Source organism: Narcine bancroftii, chromosome 2 (assembly GCF_036971445.1).
Source record: "Narcine bancroftii isolate sNarBan1 chromosome 2, sNarBan1.hap1, whole genome shotgun sequence".
In the NCBI taxonomy this organism is placed as follows: domain Eukaryota; kingdom Metazoa; phylum Chordata; class Chondrichthyes; order Torpediniformes; family Narcinidae; genus Narcine; species Narcine bancroftii.
In genome coordinates, this window is record NC_091470.1 from 37,659,485 (window position 1) to 37,673,707 (window position 14,223).

At 38.5% G+C, this 14,223-nt stretch overlaps 1 protein-coding gene across 1 annotated transcript in view; it reads left to right on the forward strand.

Annotated features, from left to right (window-relative positions):
- LOC138753394 (potassium channel subfamily K member 10-like) overlaps positions 1 to 14,223 on the forward strand; it is a 78,063-nt gene that overhangs the window by 28,199 nt on the left and 35,641 nt on the right. Inside the window, exon 4 of the mRNA XM_069916334.1 lies at positions 9,960 to 10,146. Coding sequence (XP_069772435.1) covers positions 9,960 to 10,146 — 187 coding nt within the window. The remainder of the gene's footprint in view (positions 1 to 9,959; positions 10,147 to 14,223) is intronic.

A 14,223-nucleotide genomic window follows, 5' to 3' on the forward strand; every position in this document is an offset into this window, starting at 1 on the left:
TGAATGGCCTACTTCTGCTCCTACATCTTATGATCATGAATACTCTATCACATGTACCTGTAATTTCCTGATTTGTGCAATTTTCTAAATCAGAACTCCTATTCAGAATTGGATAAACAATTCTCACTAATGTTTTCCATCCCCTGCTGTTCTTAACTCTACTCAAGCTAATTTTCCTGTCAAAATTATTTCTAACTACTGTATGAATATTATCCCTTATTACCAGCACTATCTCACCTCCCTTTCCCCTCTGGTTGTCTTCCCTAAATATCAAATATCCTGGGATATCTGATTTGTAGGTTTGTTACCTCAGTGGCATGTTTTTATTATGGTAATTAGATCATAGCCATTCATTATTGATGTCCTACTAATTCATTCTCCTTGTTGCAGATGAGGTTATTATTTTGGTAAAGTGCTTTTAAATTTGTTGTTTAATACTCTAGCAGCACATGCTGCTTGTTTTTGTTTCTGCTGACTATATTTGTGATTTCTACTTCAAGCTTGGTTTCTCTTCCACCAATTCTCCTCTCAGGTATCCATCTCCCTGAGAAGCTAGTTCAAGCTCTCTATGAGGATACAGATCCTGGCTATGTTGAAGTGTTACCCATGCAACTTGTATAGATGCCATTCCTCAGAAACTATCCTGCAGTCTTGGCGATCGAAAGGCCTCTCACCTGTTGGCACATGGCTCTGGGAGTAATTCCAAGATTAATTTATTCGTGCTCCTAACTTTGTTTCTTAGCTTCCTAAAATGAAAGATGAATCCAGGGAGTACTCTTTCCTTCAACATTGTCAGACAAATATAATGTGGGCCACATCTTGCTCTTCAGACTCCTGCTTTCAGAATGCTCTGCTTCCATGGGATCCGGGAAGCAATATACCATTCTGGGGTTCATATCTACAACTACAGAAATACCTGCCCAAAACTATTGAAATCCTGATCACTATAGCTTTATTGTTCTTCCTTCCCTGAGTAGTCTCCTGATGAATCATCAGTATTCAAAAGGGAAAATACGTTAGTGTAGCGATAGCTACCATGATTAAAAGACCACATGTCAGTGTGAATTTCAGTTCCAATTGACTTTATGCTAATGTCAGCACTCGGTTTCAAGGGCGGGTGCAAGCCCTTCCCCGCGTTGGCATTGACACTGCTGAAAAGTGTGCGCTGTGGCCGAGGCCACGATGCACTCCCAAAACCCGACGGCGCCATCTTAATGCAGCTACCCCACTATCGCGGCCATGACATGCGGGGCCGGTTCGCCTGTGTATCGATGGGCGTCGCCACATGAGTGAGTGAAATGGACTCAGGGTACTCCTGGTCTATTTGCTGCTTCCTCCTAGTCTGCTGGGGTGGGGGGGAGGGTGTCATCCATTTTCTGTCTGCACAATTTTTAGCTTCGCTGTTAATGTAATAATCACAAGATCCTTCATCTTGTGGATATGCCACTGTTCCATCTCCATTTACCAGAGTTTGAGCCGCTGTCACTGGAGACACCTGTATACATGTGGTTGCCTGGTGCACAAGAAGTGTGAATGGCATGGTATGGGGTTCATTGTCCACTTGGCTAAACTGTCTGGCCTCACCACTGACTACCTCAATGATGTATCCTTCCTCACAAAAGTCCACCCTGTAAGAACTATGAATTCAGAGGACCACTGCTCTCAAACCACACATCCAATCGAGCTGGCAATTAACCGGCAATTTTCTTGATTCTAGTCTAAGTGTGTAGTACTAGCACGAATGTCCTGGTCTATTTTGCCATTTAATTTTCCCTCCAGCGTGCAAGAAAATATTTTGCTTTCTTTCTACTTGCACAGATAGCAAGGCTAAGGATAGAAATTTACCATATGGTCAGTTGCAAGGAGAACCTAATGCCTACCTTACTAATAAGAATGGTGCTTCAAAGTGCCAACATGTCACGTAACCATCTTATCCTTGAACACAGAATATTTCAGATCGGTTTGGACTTCTAATGACACAAATCCAATTCATGTAAATTTACCAATAAGTAAAATCAACGGCAGCGGCTGAAACTACATCAAAAGTATTTAGAAAGGAGGAGTAGTGGCTGGTAGGGGAATTCCAGCCCTCTCCAGAAAAGTAAAAAAAAGGTAGAGAAAAAACAAAGTCACTAACACAGAAACCAGAACAAATTGAAAGTGAAAGTGTGGAGAAAATGGCAGCAAAGAAAGAAAAACCAAAAACAACGGGAAGAAAAGAAGAAGGAAGGATGTCGGAGGAGGAAGGTGAAGGCCTTACCGTAACGAGGAGGCCCGCCGTAGAGAGAGAAGCCCGCTCCCTGAGGTCAGTGGAAACCCCGAACTCAGGACTACAAAGATGGCTCACGGAGCCAAACAGAAGTGCGCAACTGCGCATGCGCGATGTAATAAAACAAAAACAACACCGACGGGAGGGGGGACCGGCTGAGGAGTAAATCTCCACAGCCAAAACAGACAAGTATAACACGACAGGAAAACATAGAAAATAACGGAAACAAGAAGGAAGAGAATAAAAATAGGAAATCAAAGAAACAACAGATGACCAACTCAGAGGAAAAACACCAACACCAAGACACTTTTAATAAAAATAAGAAGAACAAAAAAACCCAACAAAATAAAATAAACAACTCAACAAGAAAACCAGAAGAAACTGAGGTAAAGGACACAGATCCTGGAGTGGACCCAGAAGAAGAGGAGGGAGAACACAGAGAAATGGAAGATGAAGGGAAGGGCAAGTACATGGATACATTTTTTTAAAGAATATATGGAAGCATTAAGAGAATAGCAGACACAAGAATTCAGTGAAATAAAAAGAAGAATAAAAAGTACAGAAGAAAAAGTGAATAGATTAGAGATGATCATGACAGATATAGGAAAAAGAGTAGACAAGGTGGAAGAACGAGAAACAGCCATAGAAATGGAGGTAGATGACTTAAAAAATAAATTAGAAGAATCTGATAAAAAAGTTAAAGAAACACAGGAACTGTTAGCTCAGAAGATAGATATAATGGAAAACTATAATAGAAGAAACAATATAAAGATAGTGGGCATTAAGGAAGATGAAGAAGGCAAAAATATGAAAGAATTTATAAAAGAATGGATCCCCAGGGTCCTAGAAAGACCAGAATTACAGGAAGAAATGGAAATAGAAAGGGCACACAGAACATTAGCCCCTAAACCACAACCACAACAAAAACCAAGATCCATTCTAGTAAAATTCCTAAGATATACAACAAGAGAAAATATATTGGAGAAGGCAATGAAAAAAATAAGGGAAGACAAAAAAAACCACTGGAATACAAGGGTCAAAAAATTTTTTTCTATCCAGATATGTTTTGAACTCCTGAAGAAGAGGAAGGCGTTTAATGCAGCAAAAACGACCCTATGGAAAAAAGGTTATAAATTTATGTTAAAATACCCAGCGGTACTTAAAATAGTTATCCCGGGGCTGCAAAGCAAACTATTCTCGGATCCGGAAAAAGCACGAAAATTTGCAGAACTACAAAACAGACAGAGAGATGAAGAGATGTAACAAGAACAAAAATGACAACAAACTATATATAAAGAAGAAGAATAAAGTATAAGTAAGAACTAAGAAGAGAAAGAAAGAGAAGAAAGGAAGTAAGGAGGGAATTAAGAGAGTGAGCTTTGTTATATATGAAGATTAAACTCTTTTCTGGGGGGGAAGAATAACAGTCACTGCGAAATCAGTTGACGCTTGTGAGCGGATTCACAAATCCAAATGGAGAGGGGAGATGTGGTTGCCCGACAAGGGACAAAGGGCAACTCAGAAAGGGGAGGGACTATTGGGGTTAAAGGAATTTTAGATATGAGAATAGTGTAAATATTTTATGTTTTAGAAATGTTGTCTTATAATGTGTTCAAAAAAAGAAAGCAGAAATGGATAAGAAGGGAAGGTGGTGATGAGGAAATGGAAAGGAAAGATAAACAAAGTATGAAATGACTATGTTGAACTATATGACTTTAAATATTAATGGAATACATAACCAAATCAAAAGGAAGACACTGTCAAATTTACTGAAAAAAGAAAAAATTGATATAGCATTCGTACAAGAAACACATCTAACTGAAGTGGAACACAAGAAATTAAAGAGAGATTGGATAGGACACGTAACAGCAGCATCATATAATTCAAAAGCCAGAGGAGTAGCTATATTAATCAATAAAAATGTACCAATCAAAAGAGAAGAGGAAATAATAGATCCAGCAGGGAGATATATAATGATAAAATGTCAGATATATTCAGAATTTTGGAATTTACTCAATGTATACGCACCTAATGAAGAAGATCAAAAATTTATGCAAGATATCTTTTTGAAGATAACAGATACGCAAGGGAACATACTAATAGGAGGGGATTTCAACCTTAATTTGGACTCAAACATGGATAAAACTGGAAAAAAAACTAACAGAAAGAACAAAGTAACCAAATTTATAATTAAATCGATGCAAGAAATGCAACTTTTGGATATTTGGTGGAAACAACACCCAAAGGAAAAGGAATATTCATATTATTCGGGTAGACATAAAACATACTCAAGGATAGACCTATTCCTGTTATCAGCCCACATTCAATGGAGAGTTAGGAAAACGGAATATAAAGCTAGACTATTATCGGATCACTCACCCCTGTTATTGGCAATAGAGCTAGAGGACATCCCACCAAGAATATATAGATGGAGATTAAACTCCATGCAACTTAAAAGACAGGATTTTAGAGAATTCATTGAACGACAAATTAAAATGTACTTTGAAATAAATACGGAATCAGTGAAAGATAAGTTTATACTATGGGACGCAATGAAAGCCTTCATCAGAGGGCAAATAATAAGTTATGTAACTAAGATGAAGAAGGACTACAATCGGGAAACAGGACAGTTGGAAAGGGAAATAACAAATACAGAAAAAGAATTAGCAATAAAGGAAGATACAACTAAAAGAAGAGAATTGGCAGACAAAAAAATAAAATATGGAACACTACAAACATAAAAGGTGGAGAGGAACATAATGAAGACAAAACAGAAATATTATGAGCTAGGAGAAAAAACGCACAAAATTCTAGCGTGGCAGCTTAAGACAGAACAAACTAAAAGAATGGTATTGGTATTAAGGAAAAAGGACAAACAAATTACATATAATCCAACGGAGATCAATGAAAACTTCAGGGAATTCTACGAACAACTATATCAAACTGAAAACGAAGGGAAAGAAGACAAAATAGATGAATTTCTAACTAAAATTGAACAACCGAAATTACAAACAGAGGAGCAAAATAAATTAATAAAACCATTTGAAATAGAAGAATTACAGGCGATATTAAAAAAACTCTTCTTTGCCTTGGCTTCGCGGACGAAGATTTATAGAGGGGGTAAAGGTCCACGTCAGCTGCAGGCTCGATTGTGGCTGACAAGTCCGATGCGGGACAGGCAGACACGGTTGCAGCGGTTGCAGGGGAAAATTGGTTGGTTGGGGTTGGGTGTTGGGTTTTTCCTCCTTTGTCTTTTGTCAGCGAGGTGGGCTCTGCGGTCTTCTTCAAAGGAGGTTGCTGCCCGCCGAACTGTGAGGTGCCAAGATGCACGGTTTGAGGCGATATCAGCCCACTGGCGGTGGTCAATGTGGCAGGCACCAAGAGATTTCTTTAGGCAGTCCTTGCACCTCTTCTTTGGTGCACCTCTGTCACGGTGGCCAGTGGAGAGCTCGCCATATAACACGATCTTGGGAAGGCGATGGTCCTCCATTCTGGAGACGTGACCCACCCAGCGCAGCTGGATCTTCAGCAGCGTGGACTCGATGCTGTCGGCCTCTGCCATCTCGAGTACTTCGATGTTAGGGATGAAGCCGCTCCAATGAATTTTGAGGATGGAGCGGAGACAACGCTGGTGGAAGCGTTCTAGGAGCCGTAGGTGATGCCGGTAGAGGACCCATGATTCGGAGCCGAACAGGAGTGTGGGTATGACAACGGCTCTGTATACGCTAATCTTTGTGAGGTTTTTCAGTTGGTTGTTTTTCCAGACTCTTTTGTGTAGTCTTCCAAAGGCGCTATTTGCCTTGGAGAGTCTGTTGTCTATCTCGTTGTCTATCCTTGCATCTGATGAAATGGTGCAGCCGAGATAGGTAAACTGATTGTCCGTCGAACAATAAAACACCAGGAGAGGATGGATTCCCAACATTTAAAGATTTATTAATTCCTCCCCTCCTGGAAGTAATCAACCAGATTGATAAAACACAAAGCATACCAGATTCATGCAAAACAGCAATAATTACAGTAATACCAAAGACAGGGAAAGATCCACTAGCACCAGCATCATATAGACCAATATCTCTACTTAACACAGATTATAAGATAATAGCTAAACTATTAGCAAACAGATTGGCTGACTATGTACCAAAAATAGTAAATCTAGACCAAACTGGATTTATTAAAAAAAGACGAACAACGGACAATATCTGTAAATTTATTAACTTAATTCATGCAGTAGAAGGAAATAAAACTCCAACAGTAGCAGTTGCTTTAGACGCAGAGAAGGCCTTTGACAGAGTAGAATGGAATTATTTATTCAAAGTACTACAAAAATTCAGCCTACCAGAGAAATATATTCATTGGATTAAAGCATTATATAAGGTGCCATTGGTGAAAGTGACAGGAAATGGATATATATCAAAACAATTTAACTTAAGCAGATCAACAAGGCAGGGATGTCCACTATCTCCCTCACTGTTCGTGTTAGCTATAGAACCACTAGCAGAACTGATAAGAACAGAAAATAAAATAAGAGGGATAAAAATAAAAGAGAAGGAATATAAAATCAGTCTATTTGCAGATGACGTTATAATATACTTAACAGAAACAGAAATATCAATAAAAGAATTACATAGGAAATTGAAGGAATATGGAGAAGTATCGAGGAACTAGATCAACGCAAATAAAAGTGAAGCAATGCCAATGAATAATGTGGATTTCACAAAGTTTAAGAAAGAATTATCATTTAGATGGCAAACACAAGCAATGCGATACCTAGGTATACAACTAAATAAAAATCTAGGCCATCTATATAAACTAAATTATCATCCATTAATGAAAAAATTACAAGACGACTTAGAGCAGTGGAAAGACTTACCACTAACACTGATAGGAAGGATAAACTGTATTAAAATGAACAATTTCCCAAGGATACAATACCTATTTCAGTCATTACCAATTCAGCTAACAGAGAAAATCTTTAAGGAGCTAAAGAAAATAATAAAGATATTCTTATGGAAAGGGGGGAAACCGAGGATAGCTCTAGATAAATTAACAGAATGGTACAAATAAGGAGACTTTCAACTACCAAACTTTAAGAATTATTATAGAGCCGCACAATTAAGATACCTATCAGATTTTTATCAAACAAGGGGAAAACCAGATTGGACCAGATTAGAACTAGATAAAATAGGGGAGAAGATACCTGAACATATACTATATAAATGGGATGAAAAATTGGTGCAATGTAGGAATTCACCGGTATTGCATCATCTGCTCAACATTTGGAAGAAGATTCATGTAGAAAGGAATAAAACAAATTACCAACTACCAAAACTAATATTGACGCAAAATCAACTAATCCCTTTCACAATAGATAACCTTTCCTTCAGAGAATGGGAGAGAAAAGGGATCAAAAGAATAGAAAATTGTTTTTCGGGAAATAAATTATTATCCTTTGAACAAATGAAGGATAAATATATAACTCACGATACAATGTTTGCATATGACCAACTGAAAACCTACTTGAAGGACAAATTGGGAAACAGTCTGAGGTTACCAGAAGGAAGCAATTTTGAATATGTGATTACAGACACAATGATAATTAAAAAAATTATAACAAACATGTCCATCAAACTGCAAGAAAAGGAGAACGAGGAAATAAATGGTAAACCTAAACAAAAATGGGAACAAGATCTAAACATAAAGATAAAGAATGAAACATGGGAAAAGCTATGGTCAGGAACTATGAGAAATACAATAAACACGAGGTTACGCATGATACAATATAACTGGATACACAGGCTATACATCACACCTCAAAAGTTAAATAAATGGGACCCAACAGTATCAGACAGATGTTTTCGCTGTAAAAATGAAAAGGGAACAACAATTCATGCAATTTGGACATGTGAGAAAGTGAAAAAATTTTCGGAAGATCTAAACCAGATATTAAATAAAATCACAAAAAGCAATATACCAAAAAACCCAGAGATCTTCCTCCTAAGTAATATAAGAAATAAAGAATTTGGACTCGATTTGGATGGAGCACGAAAAAGATTTGTTATGATAGCCCTAGCTGTAGCAAAAAAATGTATTATGTCAACCCTGAAATTAAAAGATAACTTGAGAATACAACAATGGTACATAGAAATGAATAAATGTATTCCATTAGAAAAAATAACATATAATTTAAGAAATAACATCACAATATTCGAACAAATATGGGAGCCATACATGAAATACAATAGAGAAATCCTACCATGGACTTCCACCACCTAAAATGACAGAAGGAGAAGACAACGAAAAGAACTGACTCAGTAAAATTTCTTGTTTATTTTTATTAAGTTACAACATTGTTTAACGGGTTTAATGTATCTTATAGATTGAACTTCAAATAAATAGGAAAGGGGATGAGGGAGGGAGGGAAGGGAGGGGGGTAAAAGGGGGAGAAAATGACACTATATATTCAAGAGAAAAAATGTCTGTATGTATCTTGGTCAATATGGTTTACAGTGTGAAAAATAAAAAAAATATTTAAAAAAGTATTTCAAAATCCAAATCCATTCAGCTCCCTGAATCTAAAAATCAAAGTATAATTCTGTTTTGGATTTGGATTTCCCGAAACAATAAGTGGAACCTGGACCTCAGGCAAATTACTTGCCACAGATTTTCTCTTCTTGGGATCAGCAGAATTCCCCCTGAAATTGAATAAATGGTTAAAATAGCTTTTAATATTGTGATCTTCACGCTCCTTTAACCCATCACACCCTAACATGCTCCCTTCTCCCTGCTCCTATTGGGAAGAAGGCTCAAGACAGTAAAAGTGAGCAGAGACAGGCTTAAAGGCACTTCCTTACTCGCAGCCATCAGGCTCTTGAATGTACACCTCAACAGGGCTATCATACTGCCCTTGCTTGGCACTTGCTTGACAGTTTATTTTGTTGCAACTCTATAATGTCAATACTCTATAAACTGTGCTCTTCTACTTTATGTATGTTAGAGCTAACCTGTTAGACTACTCGCAGAAGAACACTTCTCATTTTTGCGAGCTTCAATGTGACGAATAAACTTCTTTTGAACTTGGGCAGAGAAATTCTCTTGATTCAAACTGGACACCTCTCTCTGATGGATATTTGACAAGTATATTTTTAAATAATGACTTAACTGTTCAGAAATAACTAATGAATCTATTTTTAAAATAACTTTTTTTGTGTTTGTAAGATGAAGGGTAATAGTGTTGGAAACCAGCCCTCAAAAACATCCAGCAAAATCATTTGTTAGAATAATCATTTGCAATCTCCTGTCAATTTAGGTGAAGTCATACATCCTTTGAACATGGCATATTATTGTAAAATCAATCATATCTATAGGAAGTAACTATAAAGGCCAAAGATAAATCTCTTATACTTGAGCAACTTACTCTTATTTTAACAGCAATGGTGGCTCATATGAACTGTACTCCCCACAAGTTAAAGGGCTCCCACTCTACCCATTTAACCATAACTCCAACCACTCCACCCCAAAATGAACACTTAAAAGATTATTTGTAACATCAATAGTGACTATTCATTAATATTTATTTTATCAACAACCAGTCTGTAATTTTAATAACTAGCATTTGCATTATTTAGAGATTCAATTTATACCATCAGTTTTAAATGTAAATGTTAATTATTTTATCTTTTTCTTTCCCCAGAAAAAGCAAGTGAGTCAAACTAAAATACGAGTTATCTCCACGATCCTTTTCATTTTAGCGGGTTGCCTTGTTTTTGTGACAATTCCAGCAATTATTTTTAAACATATCGAAGAATGGACAACGCTGGACTCCATCTATTTTGTTGTTATCACCTTGACGACAGTGGGATTTGGTGACTATGTGGCAGGTAAACAGTTTTACTTCTCTATGATTACAGGTACAAATGTATGGATTTGAAAAAATGTCACGACAGTTGTTTGATTTATATATTTGTAGAGCTCGTTGAAAGAACTTGTTGATCCAAACCAAGGCTTTTATTAGCAAAAGACAGGAGCTCTTCACAGGTGGCCGACCAGTCCGGAATGATCCGACCTGGCTAGGGACACAACCCTTTAAGGCCCAGACAGTAGGCTTGGCTAAGCTCTCAGCCAATCGCTGTAAGCACAGTCATTACACTCTAGATACTGTAACTATATACATTGGTGGTAGGTCTGTACTATCACAATATTTATATTTCTTTATTAAATTTGCATCCATATGGTACCTATGATTAGGCTGAAACACTTAGTATGACCAGAGAGAGTGATCAAACATCTAGTTTGATGGTGCCATGATTTGCCTAACAATTTGAGACAAGGGTCTGAGTTCTCCAGTTAATAAAATGGCCAGTGATTAGAAAATAATGATGTTCTTGGCAGGCGGAACTTTGCAGTATCTCTGTTTAATTGGCCCGAGCAATGGAAGTAGGCTGAAGCATAGATTAACACAATAAGAGTGCTGCTCTGGTTGTTATAATTCAGGAAGATGTTTATTATTTGTGGAGAAAATAAATATAATGATTTCAAGATTTGTTTATTGCCATGTAATAAAACGGGTAATATTACACAAAATTTGCTTTAATCTACTGTAAGGTAGACAGAATTTCTATCAGCCAGGCACCACTTACAGTCAGAGAAAGAGAAACAAAGGATGGTGCACCCCAGAGTTACAGAGTGTCCATGGATTTACCTCCAGCACTCCCGCAGCCTCCACAGCCACATAGACTCCATTCAAAGCCATCGGCAGCCCAAGCTCCAGATCCGAACCTCTGACCCGATCAGGAAGTCTTCAGCACCTTGGCACCCTGTCGTATCCCGGGTTCCGATACCTGGAACTTCTTCAGCTAGTCTCGAGCACTCTGCAACCTGCTGCGTGTTCTCTGACCACAGTCTCCAGCAGCCCACTCTATGTGGGTTCCTCGCCTTGAGTGAGCAACAGCCTGCGTGTTCTTCAGCCGCTGTGCTCCTCAAAGGTCTGCCGCCTTGGTCACCCTCCCGTGGGTCATCTCCTCTGCGCCCCCTCTAACAGGAGATGGCGTCCCTGTTTTCTGGTGCCCCGTACTAGTCTTCTGTTTTCCCGGAGACTGCATTCCCCTTGAGGCTGCTGCCAATCTTAGGTGTTGCCATCTTGGGCCCAGAGCCTGTGGTTGCAGGATTTTAAAATAAACCACTAATGGCTCCTTTAACAGGCTGTACGGAGTCATTTTCAGTCAGACGGGGTGGGTAAACCCTGTGGAGTGTTGTGTTTCCTCTCCTTGCTCTCTGTGGTTCTTGCACCAGCGGCAGCTTTGCCATTGAATTTTTTATGTAATACACAAAAGTGTGGGAGAAACTCAGATGAAAATGCCATGTAATAAAATCCAATACATCCTGGATGTCCTAGGATTCACCTACAACACAGTTGTACAATATCTGGTGCATTATGTAATTTATGTAATACTTTAAGTTAATTTTATGCAGTTTAGTTTATTCAAAGCCAAGATAAATTACGAATTGAGAAGTATAGAGATCAGCCAAAGAACATTGACTAGACACCAATGATCACATTATTGATAGAGCCAATTCAAGGAGCCAAAATGGCTTTTAATTCTACTATTGCTTATATTTTTAAATTCTTAATGTTTTTTGTTTAGAGATACAGCACAGTAACAGACCATGCCACCTAAATACTCCTACATGACCTATTAACCTACTAACCCCATATGTCTTTGGAATGCGGAATAAAACCCATGCAGACATGGGGAGAATATATAAACTGCTGACAAACAATGGCGGATGGAAACTACGTTACTGGTACTGTTATAGCGTTGTGCTAACTACTGCACTAACTGTGCTGCCCTTCTTATATTTATACTAAAGAGAGAACTGCCAATTGCCAGATCAAAGGGAAAACTATTTCTTTAGTGAGACAAAAGATCAGGGCAGCATGGTTAGTGTAGCAGTTTGCCCAATGCCATCATAGCACTAGAAACTCAGGTTCAAATCCAGTCCTGGGTTTTCTCCAGGTGTTCCAGTTTCTTCCCACAGTCCATAACGTAAGCGGTTCATGGGTTAATCGGGTGGCATGGGTTTCATTGGCCTTCTACCATGCTGTCTCAATAAAATAAAAATAAATTGCATCACAAGGTAAAATAATAGCAGAGCTGAACACATCCACTTGGTTCTATTGAGAGCTGGCCACAAAGCACATAAATTATTGAGTTTACATCATTGCATCTTGGTTAATGTAACTTTATTGTAGCATCAGCAGGAATCATAGACCTACTCAGCCTTCAGTTAATTCTGGTCAGATGAGTAATGTTGGACTAGAAACATAGAGTCATAGGGTCATGCAGCATAGAAATCTATGCCAACTATCAAAAGTCTATCTATACTCATTTATTTTATGAGCATTTGGTCCATAGCTTACTATGCCTTAGCATGTTCAGATGCTTCTTAAGTGTCTCTGCTCAGTAATCAATTCCATCTGCCCTTGACCTGATCAATATCATTTTATAACCTTGGACCACCCTTTTCATTATCAACACCACCACCATTTTTTGTGACATCTACAAGCTTACTAGTCATTCCTTCTATCTTTAGATATGTCTTTAAGCATCAAGAGACCCAGCACTAATCCCTTCATCCCTTTGCTATACTGCTGTTCACAAGCTTCCTTCACTTACGTCTGTCGTGGATGTGTAATTACCATTGTTGGGAGCGATACCAGGTGATGAATCTCAGATGCAGGAGGAGGAGAGCGTCAGGATCACCCATGAGGCAGTAAGCCAATGTGAATGTCAGAGGAGTTTAGCTGGGTGGTGCTTGGGGAGTTGAAGAATGCAATGTTGTGTCTAGTGAATAATAAAAAGAAAGTCGACTTCATGGTGTGGCTGAAAGAAGCGAGTGAGAGTATTCTTTCATTGTTTGTAAGCTGTGGTAAATCAGTGCCATTACATGTCTGTATACCAGATCAATTGCACTGCCCTTTATTTGGTTCACTACAAAAATTTCAATTCAACTTATCAGTCGGCACGGTTAGTGTAGCGGTTAGCACAACACTGTTACAGCTCCAACGACTAGGGTTTGAATCTGACGCAGTCTGTAAGAAGTTTGTAGGTTCTCCCCGTGCCTGCATGGGTTTTCTCCAGGTGTTCCCATTTCCTCCAACCCTTCAAAACGTACCGGGGGTGTAATTGGGTGGCAAAGGCTCATGGGCTGGAAGGTTACCATGCTGAATGTCTGAAAAAATCTCCTCCAATAAACATACTTCTGACTTATCAATTCCTGCCTTTCCAAATTTAGAATTAGTCTGCCCTTACATATTTTTTCCAATAGTTTCTTTCTCACAGACTTTTGAACTAACTGCCCTATCTGGCTTATCCCTGCTGCCCTTCTTCAGTAAAGGGAGCACATTCACATCCAATGCCTCACCTGCAGCCAGCAAAGATTTAAAATCTCCATTAGGGCCCCATCTCCTTCTGGGCTTCCACAGTAGCCTGGAATACATCTCATCTCATCAGTGTGACAATAGGTACTTCTGTGCTTTAGCATCATTGCACAATGTGTTGAATTCATCCAAAGGGACATAATCAGTGGAAGTATTGTTGCAAAGAACTGCTCTGGCTAAATACACTTCTGAACCAGTTTCAAAGCTTCTGAACACTCCAATATTTAGGTAATTACAGTCAACACTTAAAATTCTAGAATGTTGCAGCATTTAATCCCATCCGGATTAAATTACAGCTGTTTTCAAATAATGTGGAAAATCTAGACCAACAGTATGTATTGTGATTTTATTTTCCATAGAGGGTTAAAGAAATGATACAGTTGAGCAGGAAACCCAATTAATTCAGACATTTCCCCTCATACTCTCCCAGAAAAGTGCTCTCCCAACCTTGTCTAAATGGTAGGTCAAGTTTAGATCAAAATATGTATTGAATAAATACATGGTTAACATAGTGGTT